General features: G+C 42.2%; 1 protein-coding gene across 1 annotated transcript in view; it reads right to left on the reverse strand.

Annotated features, from left to right (window-relative positions):
* Nucleotides 1-19,400, reverse strand: part of LOC120574422 (nuclear GTPase SLIP-GC-like) — a 36,178-nt gene extending 16,778 nt beyond the window's left edge. Inside the window, exons 1-9 of the mRNA XM_039824680.1 lie at nt 19,294-19,400; nt 18,667-18,687; nt 15,343-15,395; nt 14,311-14,411; nt 14,064-14,111; nt 13,791-13,838; nt 13,518-13,565; nt 13,245-13,292; nt 4,663-4,689 (exon numbers count right to left, since the gene is read on the reverse strand). Coding sequence (XP_039680614.1) covers nt 4,663-4,689; nt 13,245-13,292; nt 13,518-13,565; nt 13,791-13,838; nt 14,064-14,111; nt 14,311-14,411; nt 15,343-15,395; nt 18,667-18,687; nt 19,294-19,400 — 501 coding nt within the window. The remainder of the gene's footprint in view (nt 1-4,662; nt 4,690-13,244; nt 13,293-13,517; nt 13,566-13,790; nt 13,839-14,063; nt 14,112-14,310; nt 14,412-15,342; nt 15,396-18,666; nt 18,688-19,293) is intronic.
* Nucleotides 19,401-22,289: the final 2,889 nt, after the last annotated feature.

Genomic DNA, 22,289 nt, shown 5'->3' on the forward strand with positions numbered 1-22,289 from the left:
GCTGTATGAAGACTGCTGTTCATATTGTTGTTAGAAGTTTGATGAATATATTATGGCAGTTGTTGAGATAATTAGAAAGGCAGACAGATAACATTTCAAATGTGTTTTAAATGAAGTCTGTTACTAAGGGCAATACATACAATGCTGCACATTTCTATAATTGACCAATGCACCTTGAATCATTTTAGTTGATACATTTTTTTTTATTCTTTAACAATAAGGATCATGTTTGTTCCACTTCCATGTGCATTGTATTTGGCATTCTTAGCACACAATTTATGTTGTCCAGTAAACTGGGAATATAATTTGGGAGGATTGTACAATTTAAGAACATATCCTAATTGTACAATCCTCCTAAATTATAGTCTTAGTTCACTGGACCAGTACCTATCTAGTGATGTAGGCTACTGTACATTCATGTAATAACAGGGAGAGGACACCTCAATGGTTTTTGACCTTATATTTGGGGGGAAATAACTGATGAATATCACTCTGTTCCATTCATGTTTACAGTGTGCATGGAATTTATCACTTAATTATCTTCATAGCTTCTAGATTTTAGAGTCCAATTTCTTCAGTGTCTTTATTTTCTTTGTCCATATATACAGGGAGCAAGGCATATAATATGTAGAGAAGGAAACTCGGCCTCTATAAAAAATAAAAAAATGAATACGCAAGAAAAAGCGTGGCAATTAATAGCGGACCGACTGAATGATAGTCTAAAAATATACATTCATGAAATACTGCTCTTAACTGAAACCATTCAATGAGTCACTGTCATTTGCAAAAACGAACAGTTGTACACTTTGCATTAAAAGCGAGCAGTGGAAGTTAATGACTTAGGAAACTTATATTTTAGCCCATGAGAGAGAGGGAGGAACAGAGTGAAAGAGATATTTACGCATCACATTCTAGCGTTGTAGAAAATTGATCTTCATTGTAAATTTCCTGAGTAACATTATCTTCTGCTTACTTTTAAGGCAAAGAGTACAACTGTTAATTTGTGAAAATGATTAGTAGCCTAATCCTTGAATGGAAAGATTATGACGGTTTCAGTTCAGAGCAGTGGTCAGTTAATGTATATATTTAGGCTACAATTACGCATTCAGTCGGTCCGTGGATCGCCTGGCTTCGCTGTTTCATTACAGCGGCTGTGTTTCTTTTTATACAAATAATGTGTTTCACGTCATCATACTTCCACAAGAAGCTGCTGCTCACTCTGTATAAAGTATGTACAACGCGTATTCTCCATTTTGGCATCAGTAAATCTGTGATCGACCTCGCGGTCTTTTGAGGAAAGCTGTGGACGCGCATCTATCTGAATTACTTCAGCCTGGCTCGACCTAGTCGCTCCTCCTCAGCCTGGCTTGGCCTTCGTGAAACGCAACAAGCCAGGATGCACAAATTAGACTAGGTCAAGCCTCGCTTTATCAGTTATCCTGGATTTATATATTCTGCTTTTGTGAAACAGGCCCCAGGGCCGGCGATTGCCATAGGCGACCAAGGCGATTGCCCAGGGCTTCAAATGTGTTGGGGGCGCCGTGTCGCCCTTAGGTCTACTTCCCATTAAGAGAATTAGAACAACAAGCAAAATAAAACGTGTTTATTAAACATGATCATCCTAGGGCACCCCCTCAGCCACACGTTTACTTACCTTTCATTACGCGGCGTTTCCCGTCTCAGGTCAGACTCAAAACACACGGAGCTCTGAAGCAGACCTGTGCATCGCTTAGTGTTCACTCTCTCTGGATAAATAGAGACGAGCAGCGGCACAGACACCAGGGGCATCGGACCAGGGGTAAAACCAATACTGTTTACCAGGGTCCAAGGGGAGAGAGGGCCCTTGAAAAGTCTGGAATATATTTTATTTTACCTGGATAATTTTATTTCCTAATAACATTTCATAATGCATATCAGATGAAATGTAAAGTTAGTGTATTGGCTGAATAACTTGGTTGATTGACTGACTACATTTTGTATACAAATAGGTCTCACCCCTTGCTAATGTGCCAAACGGTTTAGTCCACCTGCACGCATTACGTTAGCTAGATCAGTTGAGAGCGTCTGGTGGAGCGCAAACTTCTGCTGTAGAAATTGTTTTTTAAAGATTATGTTTGTTGTTCGATGTAACAATTTTGTATTAATGTATTTTTTGAGAGAAGTTTTTTTTCAGAGATTTTTTTAAAATATATTTTTGATTTGTTTACCGGTATGTTGTGACATTTAAATTGTTTTTTAAAGATAATTTTTGTTGTTCAATTTAACAATATATTTCTTGCAGTTCAAAGCGTCAAGTGTCTTGTATTTATCTTGGACTTATATTCATTCTTCGTTTTTCTTAGATTGTTTCCTTAAACCATTTGGCATGGTTGGGCTTAGATAGGCCTTGCATGAATTGCCCAGTTAGGACCCACATAAGACCCTTACAGGTCCCACTTAAAACCCATCTGGGCATCCACAGCTGAATCCTGGTGCAAGCCCACTTTAAGCCCCTTTAGGCAGGTGGGGCCCAAATGGGTCTGACATGAATTACCCAGTTAAGAGCCACATAAGACCCTTACAGGTCCCACTTAAAACCCATCGGGGCATCCACGGCTGGCCCCCGTGTGGATCCCGGGTGCAAGCCCATTTTAAACGCCCTTTAAGCAGGTGGGGCCCAAATGGGTCTGTCATGAATTGCCCGGTTAAGATCCCACATAACACCCTTACAGATCCCTTTTAAAGCCCATCTGGGCATCCACGGCTGGATCCTGGGTGCAAACCCACTTTAAACCCCTTTTGTCAGGTGGGGCCCCAATGGGTCTGGCATGAATTGCCCATTTAGGACCCACATAAGACTCTTACAGAGCCCATTTAAAGCCCATCTGGGTAGCCATGGTTGGATCCTGGGTGCAAGCCCACTTTAGACCCATTTGGGCAGGTGGGGCCCAAATGGGTCTGACATGAATTACCCAGTTAAGACCCACATAAGACCCTTACAGGTCCCACTTAAAACCCATCTGGGCATCCACGGCTGGCCCCCGTGTGGATCCCGGGTGCAAGCCCATTTTAAACGCCCTTTAAGCAGGTGGGGCCCAAATGGGTCTGTCATGAATTGCCCGGTTAAGATCCCACATAACACCCTTACGGATCCCTTTTAAAGCCCATCTGGGCATCCACGGCTGGATCCTGGGTGCAAACCCACTTTAAACCCCTTTTGTCAGGTGGGGCCCCAATGGGTCTGGCATGAATTGTCCAGTTAGGACCCACATAAGACTCTTACAGAGCCCATTTAAAGCCCATCTGGGTAGCCATGGTTGGATCCCGGGTGCAAGCCCACTTTAGACCCATTTGGGCAGGTGGGGCCCAAATGGGTCTGATATGAATTGCCCAATTAAGACCCATGCAGTACCCTTACAGGTCCCACTTTTAGTACGTCTGGGCTTCCACGGCTTGCCCCAATGTGGATCCCGGGTGCAAGCCCATAATGGGGGCCACATTTGCCACCCATGAAGCCCTCATCTGGGCCCCACATGTCATTGCTGGCTGGGTCATGTCTTTTTTTTGGCTAAAGGTCCCACAATTCCTCCGGTGGCCCCTTAAATAAATAACAAACAGTCCCTAAGACGTCAGAATAAGAAAAGAGGCTTGCCTGGGCCAAGAAACACTGCCAATGGACTACTGAAGACTGGAAGAAGGTGTTATGGACTGATGAATCAAAATTTGAAATCTTCGGTTCATCAAACAGGATTTTTGTACACTGTCGAGTAGGCGAAAGGATGTTTCCTCAGTGTGTGACATCAACTGTCAAACATGGAGGAGGAAGCATGATGGTCTGGGGCTGTGTTGCTGGATCCAGGGTCGGTGATTTGTATAGAGTGAAAGGCACCCTGAACCAAAACGGCTACCACAGCATTTTGCAGCGCCATGCAGTACCCTCTGGTATGCGCCTAGTTGGTCAGGGGTTCATCCTACTGCAAGATAATGACCCAAAACATAAGTTCAAGCTATGCCAGAACTACCTTAGCAAAAAAGAACAAGATGGTAAGCTTAAAAACATGGAGTGGCCAGCACACACTACAAATGCCACACATTTATGGGAACTTCTGCAACAGAGTTGGGAAGAACTTTCTGAAGAATATTTGATTTCCATTGTAGAGAGAATGCCACAAGTGTGTTCAGCTGTTATATCTGCCAAAGGGGGCTACTTTGATGAGTCAAATATTTAGAATACATTTTGGTTTATAAATCGATTCCATGATTTCTTTTTTAACTTAAATTCTTCATTTATTCTATTCTTTCATTTCAGAGTACAATAAGACATTCAACTGCATGAATTTCAATAAAAACATGGAAAAATTGGGGTGTTCTAAAACTTTTGACCAGTAGTGTATATTCACAACCTTTGTCCTCTACCAGAGTTCTATATGCTTGAACACACATCTTTACAATTCACACATCGAATTTGCATTTATGTTCTCCTTCAATCTGGGATGACACCGTGGGAAGTGGAGTCCAGAAAAGGGCCAAAAGGTGATCCCATTCAGAATATTTTTTCCCTCAGTCCACAACACTGGGATCCAATGAGACAATTCTTCAGTCAAAGATGACGTTGTCTCAGGACAATGGAGAATAGAGGCACGTTCACTGAATATATGCCTGGGAATTCAATGTGATCCTTACCTGAGCAGAAACAGCTTCTTCATGCTCCTGTTGATATTGCAGATAAAGGTAGCACTAAGTAATAATTACAATAATAGCTGCTTTCCGACCGGAGGGATTTTTGCAGTTCCTAGAACATAACGTTCCTAGAACCCTTTTTTTCTCCTGTTCCAACTGGACCAATTTGCGGATTATTAAGTTTCTCTGGCCGCAGTTCCTGTAACTCTTTCAGCTCCTACTTCAGGGCAGGGTCTTTCCCTTTTCAGCATCTTTTTAATATTGTATTAACTTCACTGTTTAGCATGCCTTCTACTTTTGTAATGTCTTAAGTTTATCTTTGCACTCTAAAGTTTGCTTGAGTTTTTCCAAGTTGGTTATGTAGGGTTTGAAAGCGTTTAGTATATAAACTGATACTGAACAAATAAGTGGATCATTTTAACTACAGGATAATTGATACACATTCATTTAATTGATTTATTTTAATGTGAAACGTAAAAATGCCGAAAAGGTTTCTTTGCGTCACATTGCCTCAGATACAGAGATTACATGAGATATTTTAATCATTTGTTAACAGATGTAACAGATTAGGCAGCGACCTCTCGTGGCTAAGGGCGGCCGATCTATTTTTTTAAATATTGAATATCTACCGATACCAAGACCCGATCCAATACTTGCATTTGCTCAGATAGTAGAGCTGCATACCGTTTTTTGTTTACAAAAATAACAAAGTAAACAAAGTAAGTAAAATGTCTTAAGCTTAAAACATTTAACTTAGAGCAGCAAATTAGTTTTTTCTCTTGACACCAAAACAGTTCTCTTTAGGATCCCAGCTAACCCCCAACCAAAACATAAAAAGTTCCCCCAAAAACAAACTTTGTGATGCCTCTTGCACTTAATAGTCAATCTTTGATTTTCTTCTAGTGTTTAACTCTCTAGGAAATAACAGCCTGTAAACTGTAGAGATATTTCTATTAGTTAGACATTTAGTATTTTATCTAGATGTGTCATTATTCAAGTTATAGTATGTTAAGTTTACCATGATGCTGAAAAAAGGGACCGAAGTGGGAAAAGTTACATAGTGTTGCTTTAAGGCATGAGGGTGTGTTAGCGCACATGTCACACTGTGTCTGTGCCCCCCTGTATTTCATTATCAGAAATGCCAGATCAGACTATTACTCAACACTAATAGAAGAAAATAAGAACAACCCAAGGTTTCTTTTCAGCACTGTAGCCAGGCTGACAGATCACAGCTCTACTGAGCTATCTATTCCTGTAGCTCTGAGTAGTGATGACTTCATGACCTTCTTTAATGATAAAATTATAACAATTAGAGATAAAATTCATCACCTTTTGCCCACAGCTTCTAACGGCTCACCATTGGGCGCAGGAGGGCTGGAGAGAACAATAAGACCTGATAACATACTTTTATCCTATAGACCTTCAACAATTAACGTTAAAGATCTCTTCTAAGCCAACTACCTGTCTCTTAGACCCCATTCCAACGAGGCTACTTAAAGAAGCACTACCCGTGGTTAACACCACATTACTAGATACGATCAATATGTCTTTATTAACAGGTCAACAGTCATTTAAAGTAGCTGTGATAAAACCTATTCTGAAAAAACCCACCCTCAATCCTGAGGTCTTCTAAGTCTATCTAAGCCTATATCTAGTTGGCATTAAAAGAATCGCACTAAGCTGGTTTAAGTCCTATTTCTCTGAGCGATCCCAATTTGTTAATATTAACGATAAACCCTCCAAGTACGCTAAAGTTAGCCATGGCGTTCCTCAAGGCTCAGTGCTTGGACCAATTCTATTCTCCTTATATATGCATCCTCTAGGAAATATTATTAGGAAACACTCAATCAACTTTCACTGTTACGCAGACGACACCCAATTATATCTGTCAATTAAGCCAGACGAAAGCGGTCAGTTAGCTAAATTTCAAGCGTGGTTATTTAAAGATTAATTACCATTAAATATATAAAATCCTGGATGACCTACAATTTCCTGATGTTAAAATGAAGTTATTGTGCTGGAACACAAGCACCTCCAAACTTCATTATCTAAAGAAATAGCTACCCTAGCCCTCATGCCCTCCTTAAAACAACTTACTCTCGACACCTTCGTGGCAAAAATGTCCACACACACAAAAACTGCTATTAAATCATCATATATCAATATTTTTTTGTGCTTTTTTTTCATAAATCACTTAAACAACTTGTAACCTAATCGAAACTACCAAACATTCAATAATTTTCAGGATTTTAACCCTTTAAATGCCAGTTTATTTATTTGAAGTATTTCATTTTTTATTAAAAATGTTTTTTTTCCATATAATGAATAATATGTAGATGAGGCTTTGGTGGTGATTAGAGGCTTGGATATGTCAAAGATAAGCAACAAAATGAATTTGATTGCATTAGTATTTTTTACATAGTGCCAGATACTCCCTCTGGACACCTTCGAGGCAAAAATGGCCCCATTGACTTCCATTATAACCACATGTTTTGATCTCACTGCCTTTACAGTATAAAACCATGCATTCTGTAATGTCAGCATTTCATTTGGAAGAAAACTAGTCATATTTGACATTTGTACAGTATTTCACCAGATTCAACCATTTTGCCCTTGTAGGCCGATGCATGAAATTATAGTTATATTATGGAGCTCTGTGTGTGTGTGTGTGTGTGTGTGTGTGTGTGTGTGTGTGTGTGTGTGTGTGTGTGTGTGCGTGCGTGCGTGTGCGTGTGTGTGTGTGTGTGTTAACTGCACCGTGACCATTGCGTTAGTGAGATTTGGCCATCGAGCAGCCTCTGCTAATGTTATCAGCGACATTAAGTTTGTGGACGCCCCCCCCCCGCCCCAACACCGTGTAATGAGACCATGAGCAGACTGAGAGGAAATTCAAACAAAAACGGATACGTTAACTGGTGTCTGCTCTGTCTGAAGCAGTGGTAGCAATAATCACGTAGCTAGCTAGCTAGCTACATAATGGAAACTCTTGTCTTTTTTTTGGAACACAAGCTGCTGGCTTTGCACACCCCAGTGTTTGAACATGGAACATGGTTAGTCTCTGTTCTCATCAGAGAAGGCAATAGTCACATTCATTATTTGATATTTTACAATGGTTTATGCAGTGTACCTAAATAAAGTTGCCAGTGAGTGTACATCTAATGTATGTTTATTGAAATACAGTTTTGTAATGCCTAGATTATTTTTTTCCTGTTTTGCTGCAGAGTGACAGACAAACTCAAGTCTGCTTATCACCTGGAGTCAGCTGATGGATCGTGGGCTCAAGTTTTTGTGGTGAGACCAGGACAGTGTATTTGCTCTTATAGTTACCGTAATTATAATGCATTACAGAATTTAATGAATTGCTCAGCACTTGCATACACACACTGGCCACCTCATTTATACATCTTTGCAATCTAATACAACAACTCTGTCTTAGGTTAAACTTTTACCTGTGTATATTGTCAGACAGGTGATTCATGTAATTAGCTGGTGTGGTCTACTTGAGTGGACTATTTTGTGTTTCTGAGCATTTCAGATATTTTGACCCAGTTATGTATGGAAACAGATTGGACAAAATATTTAATAATGTTCAATACAGTACACTCCATCACACTGTTATTAATTCTAAGTATAGCTATCATTTATCTAACCTTTTGCAATCAGTGTCATAGATAATGTGTTCATGTGTAAATGTAATGATCAACTTCATTAGGATGTGTTTCCAAATATTCCATAGCAGAGCCCAGATGATTAACCATGCACAATGCACGCAATGATATGACGGGCAGGTGTAGATTTGATGTTAGAAATGTCTTCTAAAATTTGTGGGCTGTGCCATTTTTTAAAAATAATTTCATGTTGTTTCAGATAAACATGGCGTTTAAGCGCATCACAACCATGCCTCTACAATCAAGGTTTCTGTCGCAGCTTGACCTTCTCTCTGAAAGATTGCTGAGAGTGTTTGCAAAGCGACCGGGGGAGCAGAGCAAAAAGATGAAAGACATACAGTAGCTGCCATGATGACAGTAAGAACTTTTAACTCTAAATTGTTTAACTATAAAGTGGATATCCATTGCATTAGGTCAGTAAAAGATTTATGTGTCCATTGCAAAGCTCAACTACCTTTACCTGTGAGTACCGATTCCACAGAAAGGACCCAGTCATTTGTATCATGCATTCACTGTCCCACTGTAAGAAATGTATCTTTTTGGATACAGGGATGACATTGATGCCAGAAGGGAGTCCCTCATTAAAGGACTCTGCATCTATCTGAATGAGAATCCCGACGTCTTGGTGCATTGTGGCTTTGCTACATTTCAAAACTGATTCGGTTAACCCTGTGATCCTTCTTGGACTGTTTAGGTCCATTTGCCCTCTTTATCACCTTGGCAAAGTGATTCCAGCGCTGAGATTAAAACAAATGGTCCAAACAGTCCACTTTTTCTCCATAGTCCCCCATTATGAAAGTGAAAAACCACCTATTTTGACCCTTCTTCCACAGAACGAAAATATATTGTTTCACTTACATTAGGGATTACACCAGTGTGAAAACACTTCAAATTTGTGAATCTAGCGAAAGAAGGAAAATTCTTCCTACACTGCACTGACCCTCATCTGATAAGGTTAAAATTGGGACTGGGATACAGCCCTGGAATAAATCCAGGTTAATGATAAAAATCATCCAGGAACATAAAAACAACTTCCAGAAAAAAAGGAGGATGAGAATTCAATCTTTACATTAGTTTGCTAAGCTTGAAGGCTCCTCTTCATTTGATCTGGAATAATTTTTTTTCTTCAGAAACTAACTACGAATGGCAGCATGGGAGGGCATTCTTTGCCTGTAGTAATCTGCTATGCTGCTTACATGGGTTTAAATAAACTATAGCATTAGAATTGCTGCATTCAAAAGCGCTCAGTTTAAAAAACAACAACAATATAATATAAAAGCTTAAAGAAATGTTTTATCTTTAACCAGGACATGACGGAGTGCCATCAAGAAAACAACAGTGGGAATCTATGTCACCAGAGAGACGCCAGGCAATGACTTTTCTGATGTTGGCATCATCATCGAGGGTGTGGTGGTTCTTCTTCAAGATCTGGATAATGTGGCCCTTGCAACAGCCTTGCTGTTTGGACTTTTTTACTCTTTGAACATGAGGTATCCGTCCATCGCTCTCCATCACTTTCGAAGTGATTCAAAAGGTGGTAATGGAGTTGGATGTGACTCAACTCTCGAGGAAAGCCCAAAGCTTAAAGACAAAACTGCTCCAGTAAGGAGAGCTCACTGTTGTTGTGCACGTGAGGCTTCAGGTTGAATTTCCAGATGAACAATCAGCAACCAACAACAAATCACAGCATCCATTGTGAAGTCCACCAACAAAAAAGAAAGTGTCAGTCGGTTTATAGTTCTCCTTCACCAAGGGTGTTTATTCCTTAAAGGTGCTCTAAGTGATGTGACGCGTTTTTTAGGCTACATGGTTTTTCACAGCAAACATCTCCTAACTATCCGCTAGCTGCCTATCCCCTGAACACACTCTAAAAAAACGCGGTCTCTGTAGACAACCCAGGCTCCACAAACGGCAACAAAAACAAACTGCGCCAACATGCACAACGAACCATAACGAACAGTGTTCCAGCCAATAAACGACAAGAAGGAGTTGGTTGAACCATGAATACCCATTGTGGAAGTAGCCTACGTGCTAACGCTGCTGCAGTGATGGCTGTATGTGATGAAAAATGTTGTAGCCTAAAAAACGCGTCACATCATTTAGAGCACCTTTAACTGTCATGTGGACAGTGCCAGATTTTTCCCTCTTCCTCTCCTCTGCAAGTTCTCTGATTGGCAGCATTCTTCAATCTTAGTTTCTATTTCTCTTTACAAGTGAAGAGATGGAGAACTGTACACAGTCGAAATAATCCCACCAGGGCGGTGTGAAATGGGATGTTTCAGTTGTAGTAAAGAATTTTCAATACTTCTAAGAATACTGTTTTGAACCAAGATGTCACAATCAGGTCAGTGTTGGAATTTTTGACACTCACTGTATTACTGTTTATCCTATGGCTCTTGAATAAAGGTTTTGACATGCAACTGGTAAAAATGGGTAATGTTAATGATTAAGAGTTAATAGAAAGGTATTGGACATTAAAATAAATGATTGCTGGAATGGCAATGGTAACTAACGTTTTTGCATTTCAAATCAATAATATAGTTAGAATTGTTTAATTACAATTGTTAATTTAATCTTGATAATAGAGACCTTGAACATAATGTTTGTGTTGTTCTCTTCGAAGATGGTTGCCTGTAACCTTTTACAAAAGAAAAGGTCTAATTTCCATTCTGTGACTGAGTTGGTAAAACTGAAAAACTGACATTACTTGTTCACTGTTGATTTGTTTAACAGTAGAACAGTAATGTCAGTTAAATTATCTACCTACTGTCACTGCAGTGAAATTAGGCATTTTATTTTTAAACGTTACTAGTGGTTACAGGCAACCATCTTCAGAGAACAATACAATCTGTTTTAAGGCCTAAAAAATTCAAAATTGTAATTGACACTAGAATATAATACTAACATGTAATATGAAAGAAACGTGTAGTATTTAAGTGACCAAATAGTATTAAAGTAAAATTTATTGAATAGTGTTGAAATAAAGTGATACAATTGTGAAGGATTAAAATGTTCCAATTACTTTATCAAAACATATTTTAATCACACTGTATCAACACAAAATACACAGGTTTATTGAACATGAATAACTTGTGTTAATTTAACTCAATTGTTTAAGTTGCTGACAAAGCAAAACATTTGTGTGCAACCAATGTCCACTATTGAATTAAATTAATCCAACATGTTCTTTTTTTCAGTGTATCTCAAAAAAACTAGTCCATGCATTCGTTACTTCCAGGCTGGACTACTGTAATTCCTTACTATCAGGTTGCTCAAATAAGTCCCTTAAGACTCTCCAGCTGATCCAGAATGCTGCAGCACGTGTTCTGATGAGAACTAAGAAAAGAGACCATATTTCTCCTGCACTAGCTTCTCTGCATTGGCTTCCTGTAAAATCCAGGATTGAATTTAAAATCCTTCTCCTGACCTACAAAGCTCTAAATGGTGAAGCACCATCATACCTAGAAGAGCTCTTAGTACCTTATTGTCCCACTAGAGCACTGCACTCCCAGAACTCAGAGCTACTAGTGGTTCCTAGAGTCTCTAAAAGTAGAATGGGAGCCAGAGCCTTTAGCTACCAGGCTCCACTCCTGTGGAACCAGCTCCCAATCTGGGTTCGGGGGGCAGACACCGTCACCACATTTAAGAATAAACTGAAAACCCTTCTCTTTGATAAAGCTTATAGTTAGGGAGTGAGGAGTTGCAGCGTACGCCTAGACCGGCGGGGCAGGGTGTACAGCTACAGACACAGCACCCCTGCTTCTCTCTGCTTCTCTTCATAGTCATCAGATTTACCTATCACATATTCAATAATAATATAGTGAGAGTAGAGGGAGGCAGGCCAGTACAGCCCGATCCGGCAGGGGAGAGTTCAAGTCCGATCCAGCACCACTCTTTAACCTGCCTCTCTTAGTTATGCTATTATAATTCTAGACTGCTGGGGAAGTTCCTTCATTCCTATGACACAATGAGCTGCTCTCTGATCTCTCTTTTCATTTGTTTCCTTTTGTGTGCATCCTTGTCCCAGAAATGCTTGTTACTAACCTAGCTCTGGGGAGTTTACTCCCCTACTCTTCTTTGCCCAGAATATTGCCTTGGATTAGGATGGCACCAAGACCTGGGTCTTGGGTGCAGCTGTCACTGTGGACCTGCTACACCCTGCTACACCCCTGCGATTCCCTGCAGTGTCCGGCTGCGTCCTGCCGCGTCCACTGCGTCCACCCATGCTCTGCTGTGCCACACTACACCCCATAACGCTCTACTGTGCCCTACTATGACATGAACTACTACGACTACCATTGTAGTCACTGTTCCATTAGCTTTATTATGACTATTATTGACACTGTTCATCACACCCCCAACCGGCACCGTCAGACACCACCTACCAAGAGTCTTGGTCTGCCGAGGTTTCTTCCTAAAGGGAAGCTACTGCTACTGCTAATGCTTGCTCTTGAGGGAATTACTGTAATTGTTGGGGCTTTGTAAATTATAGAGTGTGGTCTAGACCTACTCTATCTGTAAAGTGTCTCGAGGTAACTCTTGTTATGATTTGATACTATAAATAAAATTGAATTGAATTGAATTATAATCAATGATTAAAAACACTAGGCCTACCTCACTGTACAAGAGGCAATCTGACAGAGCAGGGCAACCTTTTACATTTCACATTAAAATGAATCAATCAAATCAATGTGTATCAATTAACTTAGTTCATTCAGTACCAGTTAATATAGCCTATGCTTCCAAACCCTGCATAAGCAAAACTCAATACACACACAGTAAAGCTGGCATGCGACCACACGCAACAAAGATGGAGTCTGTATAGCAGGTAAAAAAAAATGCTCTCGCCCCGTGTAATGTCCCTGTCCCATGTATTTAGGCCATTAGATGATGAATATTAAATTGTGTTCAACTTACTTTGGCAGAAGAATCAACTGTTGCCCGATATGTTGTGTTTTTTTCTTTCTAGTGACAAAAGAGTTGCAAATCTTATGATAAAAAATCCATAATAAAGACATTTTAAAACAATCTAGTAAATGATAGTGTTGTCAATGAGATATAACAATCCTCCATCAAAAATACTACTGTAAATGTATCTACATAAGTGAAATTTATAAAACTAATCAGTGTCTGTGTAAATTGTCTTCACAGAGCAGAATGATGATGAATATTAAATTGTGTTCAACTTACTTTGGCAGAAGAATCAGCTGTTGCCCGATATGTTGTGTTTTTTTCTTTCTAGTGACAAAAGAGTTGCAAATCTTATGATAAAAAATCCATAATAAAGACATTTTAAAACAATCTAGTAAATGATAGTGTTGTCAATGAGATATAACAATCCTCCATCAAAAAAACTACTGTAAATGTATCTACATAAGTGAAATTTATAAAACTAATCAGTGTCTATGTAAATTGTCTTCACAGAGCAGAATGATGATGAATATTAAATTGTGTTCAACTTACTTTGGCAGAAGAATCAGCTGTTGCCCGATATGTTGTGTTTTTTTCTTTCTAGTGACAAAAGAGTTGCAAATCTTATGATAAAAAATCCATAATAAAGACATTTTAAAACAATCTAGTAAATGATAGTGTTGTCAATGAGATATAACAATCCTCCATCAAAAATACTACTGTAAATGTATCTACATAAGTGAAATTTATAAAACTAATCAGTGTCTGTGTAAATTGTCTTTACAGAGCAGAATGATGATGAATATTAAATTGTGTTCAACTTACTTTGGCAGAAGAATCAGCTGTTGCCCGATATGTTGTGTTTTTTTCTTTCTAGTGACAAAAGAGTTGCAAATCTTATGATAAAAAATCCATAATAAAGACATTTTAAAACAATCTAGTAAATGATAGTGTTGTCAATGAGATATAACAATCCTCCATCAAAAAAACTACTGTAAATGTATCTACATAATTGAAATTTATAAAACTAATCAATGTCTGTGTAAATTGTCTTCACAGAGCAGAACATTACCTTAAACAACTTGAATTTCTTCTTTGGTCCTAACTTTGTGATGAGTTTATCAATTTCTTTATCATCAAGATCATAAAAAACTTCCTCGTCAATTTCTTGATCTGTAATAAAAAAATATTCAGTTGAAACGTATGTGTTCTTAGTTTGGTGCGATTACCGACAGTCAATGCCAAGACGCAAATAGAAATTTTTGCGTAATGCTGTGTCGCAAAAGCCTATCAGCATTTACATTCTCCCGACGTCCTGACGTTGTTGATTGTTGAAATAGAGGAACAAATTATTGTAGACGTCTTTGGGTAACAATCGACACACTGATCCATTTAATTTATTTCAATTAAATCACTTCATAATCAGTTTACTTTGGGTTCATACAGCATCTCCGCTGCATCTTGCCGGAGTAATGTAAATAAACTATAAATGATCCTGCAGTCAAACTTGCGCGGGTATCGCAAGTTCAAAATTCATTTTGCGTTTGGTGAACACAGCGGGCATCATGCAAAAAATTAGAAATGATATCAAATTGCTTCAGACATGTATTTCATAAGGAGTGAAATAGGCGTGGGTTCAGCTGACAATTTTTTGAAGGCATCTAAGCCTCACAGAGTTAATGGCCTTGTTGTATAAGCTGAATATTTTAAGTATTTTATTCATTTACTTTTTAGTCTTGATTTCAGTGTTACCTAAGCTGAGATCCTCATCATAAATAACATTACAACAACCCACAAGCTGCAACAAAACAGCAGTTATCTTCTTAATTAATGTTTCCTTTCCAAATGTGTAATAATAACAAGGTCTTTATCATTAATGCGTTTGTACTCTTTAAACAGCAACAAGAATTGCCTGGATATGTCAACACTGATCTCTCCCAGTTTCTTAAAACTATGTCTGTTAAGGACAGATCAGCATTGTACTGCAGAACAATGTTACATTTGTTTTATGTCTGTATTAGTAAATGCTTAGACATTTCAGTATTGGTAGGTCAAGTTAACATTGTATTTTATCTGTGCCTAAAGACGCATGGTAGTACTTTACCTTTAAATTCCTTAATGAGATTGCTGAGATGCCATTCAGTCAAGGACAGATGCCTACGATTTGAGACAAAAATGAAATTGCGCTGAAACCATGCAGGAATGCATAGTGCACCTTTAACTATGACATTTAAAGCAACCTTAGCTTGTTCTAAATGTTAATATGTGAAAACAAATCCAGAAGAATGTACATTATCCAAAATATCTAATGTTATCCTAGCATTTACAGTGTATGATATTGTCTGTAAATCAGTAAGTGATGCATACATATCTTACATCATATTCACTTTTAAACTTCAGCCAGAATTGTGGCGTAGTTCTTTTTCTAACTTCGTTTCACTATGGGAATCGCCTCGGCATGACCAACTAAGGAAGCTCCAATGACACCACGTCTGTCCATGACAGACAGGTCGAACTCCTCCTCATATAATCACAGTCAACCGGCTCCTTGCAAATCATTCTCGCTTTCTTCCCGTGAAGAAAACTATAAGCTCCCTCAGCGCTTCTGGGCTAGCTTGGATGGTTATCTGCTAACAGTTCACAGACGGACCGTTAAGGACTACGTCGCCGAACGCAGTTCCCGACCCAGTCTGGATTCGCTGAGTAAGTACTTCGCAAGAAGTTTTACGGTTACACACTTGAAGCAGTGTCCGCGTCAAGGCAAACTGCTTCTTCTTTGGCTAGTCGGTGTTTGTTTATCGCTAGCTAGCTGTGTAACTCATTTACCCTCTGGCTAACGCGTTACGGCGAGCCTCCCTGGGTTTTTTGGTTAGCATTTGTTTGTTAGCCGAACCAGGTACCTGGAGTGAGCTAACGTGTTACGACGAGCTAACTCTTACAGTACACTGATAACGTTAGCTCGGGCTAAACCCTGTGTGCTAATCTTGCCAACAGGCTGACGTGTTACGACGCTCCTGCTAAGGTTGTATATTTACGCTGATCTTCTTCCTTTCCAGTACCATGTCCTCAGCAGCGGACCCCGCCAAAGGGCCGGAGCCGAAGGCTAGTGAGGCTGCATCCCGCCTGTGCCCCGCATCATGTGGGGCATCCATCTCGGGCAGGGACCCTCACCCGATGTGCATAGCCTGCATGAGCATTAAACATGCTCAGGCAGCGCTGGCTGACCCCCAGTCGTGCGCCCACTGCGCGTCAATGACGGAAAAGATACTGGAAAGGCGGCTGAGAGTGGCCGTGGCCAACAGTCATGACCCATGTCTGTCGGGACCCACCCCAAAAGCCACAAGCAGTACCCATCAGCCGCGAGCTACACCTAGCTGGGCGGACATGATGGACGAGGAGTCCTCTGCCATGCCTCCACTTTTCGAGGACCATCCTCGAAGTGGAACCGGGCAGCGAGGACGTAGAGGGCGATGCCATCGCTGATATCCTCGACGTGGATGGGATGGAGGACGAGGAGGAGGACTCCACATTCCCCATTCCACAGTCAAGGCCTCCTAGTGCAACCGACACTGCTCCCCCAGTGGACAGCAGCTTGTACGAGGTCTGTAAGCGGGCCGCGGCCAAATTGGGAATACAATGGCTGGCAGCCCAGGACCCCGAGGGGGCGGAGAGAGACCTATACGACGGCAAGAGGCTCCCACCTGCCCAGCCGCCTGCGAAACAGCTTCTGCCGGCGGTGCCTGCCTGCATGAAGGAAATGAGCCGGTACTGGTCTAGCCCATTTAAGAGTAGGCTCCCGACTAAGGGCTGCTCTAAGCTGGAGATCCACGGGATGGAGGCACTGGGGCTGACCGAACCCCCAGTGGTGGAGCCTTCAGTGACTCATCACCTCCACCCAAACTGCCGCTCTCTCTCAGCCTCCCACAGCATTCCTCTGCCTAACGAAATGGAGCGCCTCACCGCCTCCATGTTTCAGAGGATGTACAGGTATGCAGCGCAGTCTGTGTGCTCTCTAAATGCAATGACTCTGCTGGCTGCGTACCAGGCTGAAATCCTTGAGGAGATGGGCCGTCAGCTGGACTCAGGGGCTCCTAACCCGGTCCTCTGGGACGAAATCTGTGTGGTCAACGACCTGGTGCTGCGCTCCTCACGGGGTGTGGTGCAGGGCTGCGGCCGTGTAATGGGGCTCGCAGTCGCAGGTGAGAGGGTGGCTGAACCTGTCGGTCCTGAGTGACACACAGAAAGCAAAGGTTATGGACGCAACATACGACCCCACCAAAGGTCTGTTTGGCCCAGCTTTGGAGAAGATGAGAGAGGCCAGCACCCTCAGGAAACAGGAGGGCGAAGCCTTTGACCTCTGCCTACCCCGAAAACACACACCTTGGCCCCAGCAGGGTCAGAGAGGTGGCTTTGCCGCAGCAGCGAAGGCAAAGCAAGGGGCTGCAAAGCCACAGAGATAAGCCGCTGGTCAACAGACTAGCCAGCAGTCTCGGTCAGACAACCCCAAGCCGTGGGGAAACACTCCTTCGCGGCTGTGGCAGCAAAGAGCCGTAACTCCCACCCCGGAGAGGGGAAGAAAAAGCGGCCGTCCTAACCCCCCCAGCTTCTCCCTTCACCCCTTCTACAAAGAGGAGGAAGGTTGGAGAGGTAGAGCAGAGCCCTGAGGTTTGTGGTTCAGGGCCCCTGGTGTTTCACAGTTCTCCAGGGGGCCCCTCTCAGTTTCTCTCCCTCCTCATCCAAGAGGAGAAGAGTCAGGGGCAGAAGGTGTTCCAGTGTCACCAAGCACTTTCACCATGTTCACAGTGTCACCAAGCACCATGTTCAAAGAGGCAAATAAAGCCTGCATTCTCGCATCCAGGCGCAGAGCCAAGGGCGAAATGCTACCCTCAAAACAAAATAAAGATAAAACCCAAAACAGATCTGACCTGCCAGGTCCCTACAGGGGGAGCTCACGCTCCTCCCAGGGCAGACCGCTCCCTCCAGCCCAGGGAAGTGACGTCACTGCAGTGCGGCTCCATGGGGGCCCCCTCTCTGCTCAAGCAGACCGGTGGCGCGCATGCGCAGTTCACCCGTGGGTTTTATCCACTGTTTTTCAGGGTTACAGGCTACAAATCGCATCAGGGGTTTTACTCAAGGGGGTAAGCTTCGCTTCAGAACTCGAACCTTCAATGGCGCCATTTTGTTGCTACAAAGGTATCACCTCCTGTTAGCATTCTACTGACCGCCATTTTTTTTTTACGTCACTTGACTGCGAATAACTTTACATCTGAAGCTTTTAAAGACTCTATTTGTCCATTGTTTAGTTCTAAAGAAACAAAACAACGTATAAAAGGCTCTATTACCTTGTACCTCACGTTATGGCTCCGTAGCAAACGTTTTTGTAAAAATAGGCTAACGATTGTGTCATAACCAAGTGTTACTTACTTACTGTCGCACAGTAGAGGAATTACCGTATAATACAGGAGAAGCTCGCAGGCAGTTTCGACTTACATTATATTAGCTGTTTAGGTTTAATTACTAATGTTAACTAGCATGTTAGATAGCAATAATTAGCCTGTGCTTATGTTATCTCCTTACATATACCTACGCTCTCTGTCTCTGTAAGATTGGGAATGATTGAGAGAAGATTGAGAAGACTTACAACTTTCAGACAGGTTGCTCACGTCACATTTACGTTGTATCTCTCAGTTGGAGGCTGCGCAGTAAAGCAAGAGATCACCGGAAAACTGCTTCTAATAGCCTTCACTGGTCTCCGTCCAGAGCAACGGGGTCTATTGGTCCATTATATATATGTCAATGGTTTTACTCCCGCTATTTCCTCATTCCAAAAAAAGCGGGCGCATCACTTCGCCCGATTTTAGATCTCCATGTGTTAAACAGACACCTACGAAAATACACGTTCAGGATGTTATCACCCAAAGTGCTCTGTCGTTCAATCCGCCCGGGGGATTGGTTTGTGACGATAGAGCTTTCAGATGCATATTTCCACATCGCCATATATCCCGCACACAGAAAATGTCTGAGGTTTGCGTATTGGGGCAGAGCCTACAAATACCAAGCCATCCCATTCGGGCTGTCGTTAGCACCTAGGGTGTTCACCAGATGTGTGGAGGCAGCGCTGTCACCGTTAAGGAACAGCGGTATCAGAATATTTTCGTACATAGACGACTATCTGATCTGCTCCCACTCCCGGGAGCAGGCAGTCAGAGATTCCACTACGGTGATAACTCATCTCACGGATTTGGGGTTCAACATAAACTGGGCAAAGAGCCGAGTAGAACCCACGCAATGTACGGAGTATTTGTCTAAAAATAAACTCCCTCTCCTACCGCGTCACGCTATCGGAGGGGAGATTAGCGTCTCTGGGGCAGTCTCTCTCTTTTCCGGCTGAGCAAAGCCGTGCCGTTCAGACTGTGCCTACGCCTGCACGGCCTGATGGCGTCAGTAGTATCTGTGGTACATTTAGGGCTTTTAATGATGAGGGATTTTCAGCGTTGGGTTGCAGCTTTACACCTGTGCCCACTCCGGCGTGCGTAGCAGCCCTCCGCTCATGGAGACACACGGCGGCGCTCGCATCGGGCGTCCTGCTAGGGGCGGTGTCATCCAGAGTAACCATGACAACGGACGCTTCCCTGTCAGGATGGGGAGCGACACTGTTGGGGAGAACAGTGAATGGCGCATGGAGTCGGAGATTAGCCCAGGCTCACATAAATGTCTTGAAGCTTATGGCGGTGTTTCTGGCTCTGAAACATTTTCTGCACTTTCTCCAAGGTCGTCATGTGTTAGTGAAAACAGACAACTCCACAGTGGTTGCGTACATCAACCGCCAGGGCGGCACTCGCTCTCTGCAGCTGCACAAGTTGGCTCGCACAGTGCTTTTGTGGAGCAGCGGGAGACTGCTGTCTCTTCGAGCAATACACGTGCCAGGCGTTCTAAACAGGGGTGCAGATCTCCTGTCACGGGGAAACCCTCTGTACTGGGAGTGGACTCTCCACCCACAGGTGGTGGGACAGATCTGGCAGAGTTCAGGGCCTGTCGCTAATACTGATAGCGCCGCGGTGGTCATCCAAGCATTGGGTGGCAGAGATAATGCAGCTCCTGGCGGGAGATGCATGGCACAACTTTTTTTTTTTATGAAAAAAAAAAAAAAAAAAAAAAAATTCCCCCTTCCCCAGACAAAACTTTTCCCCGGGGGGGGGGGGGCCCCCCCCCCTCACCCAACGCTTGGCGCTCTGGGCTTGGCCCGTGAGAGGTGGAACCTGAATGCCTCAGGCCTGCCAGAACGGGTCATTGATACCATTTAAAGCGCAAGAGCCGCGTCCACCTGCTCTCTTTACAGCGGAAACCTGCTCTTCCTCTCTTGCCTTCTGTACTTGTGTGACCGTAAATTGTAAAGAGCAGAGCAGCTTTTAGTTTCCCTGTAAAAGGTACAATGATGAGGTACACAATGATAGGATATCTAGGCAAGCTGCATGGCTTAACTGGCAACTTAAACAACAGATTTGTGCTGTTTCAGTGTCTCTTTAAAACAACTGTTGAAAGCAGACAATGTTGGTTTAAATCCCACCCTTTTAACTGGATTATCTTGATCAAACATCACTCTGATAATATGTGGTTGATAGGTCATCATTTCATCGCAGCTAATATGCCTTGCTTAACTGAAAGTAAAAAGATATTAAACATCTTCGTTTTACTATCCACTAATTCTTACCACTCTAAAACCTTTTAGTTTTTTCAAAGGAAACAGGAAAGAAAAGGGTTAAGCTTTAAAGATATTATATTTTTATAACAATAAAAACTATAAGTTAAGAAGTAACAGAATTTCACTTCAGCATGCAGAAGTGTCCTCGGAAGTATGCAGATTTAGAGTTTATCTACAGTATAGATTTAATACTGTATAAATAATACATCTATTATTATTATCTAGCATATGTACATTTCGAATTTATCTACAGTATAGATTTGATACTGTATAAATAATACATCTATAGCATATAAATGACTGGGTTATGAATAAAAAATAGCAGAATAGGTGTATATATTGTATCTTACAGTCTCTGAGTAATGTAATGCAGTGCCGTACTTACGTCTTGTCTGTTGCTCTTTAACACACGAACAGGACTCCTCTGGTGCTTGATCTAACTTGAGTTCTTTGTTATATGTTGTCTCCACCTCTCACCAGCGTACTCGCCTCTCAGTCTCTGCCCACAGGGCAGATTCAGCACGATAAATTTAAATGTGGAAATACGTTGAGGAAACTTGCCATGAACAGGTTAAATTCTCATCCACCAATGCCAAGCCCTGAGGCCTGATTCAAATGTGTCCCTAGCAACAATCACACCTAGCAGTGTGGTATAATGGTTTTGAGCTTTGACCCAAGGAAGAATAGTCTTCACTTTGGTGATGACTAATGGGGATCCTTAATAAACAAACAATAAACCTCATTGGACATTGAGAGAAATGTCTCTTTGGTTGACTAACAACTCATAGACATTTGAAACATGACAAGGGATCCTAAATAGGTACTGTTTTGTAAGGCAACAAAAGAAAAAAAATAGTAACTGCTTGGAACGCTTCCTTCAAAGCTGGCGACGTAGTGGGTCTGAGGACAGCCAGGGCCAACCTGTCGCGAGGCATCAGAAAAGCCAAGAAACAGTACTCCAGGAGGATCGCCGACCGCTTCAACGACAGCAGAGACACCAGGAACCTGTGGCGAGGGATGCAGACCATCACAGACTATAAGCCCACTCCGCTGACCTGCGACAGCTCCACCTCTCTGCTGAACCAGCTGAACAACTTCTTCACTCGCTTTGAGGCAGACAACAGCCCCCCGGCACAGTCGCCTCCCAGCGACCAGATAGCGTGAGGCGATCCCTCAGAAGGACAAACCCACGGAAAGCCCAGGGTCCTGACAACATTCCTGGTCGTGTCCTGAGAGACTGTGCAGAGGAGCTCACAGATGTCTTCACCAACATCTCCAACACCTTGCTGAGACAGGCTGTTGTCCCCACGTGCCTCATAGCCACCACCATCATCCTGGTCCTGAAGAAG

This window comes from Perca fluviatilis, chromosome 15, assembly GCF_010015445.1.
Source record: "Perca fluviatilis chromosome 15, GENO_Pfluv_1.0, whole genome shotgun sequence".
NCBI lineage: Eukaryota > Metazoa > Chordata > Actinopteri > Perciformes > Percidae > Perca > Perca fluviatilis.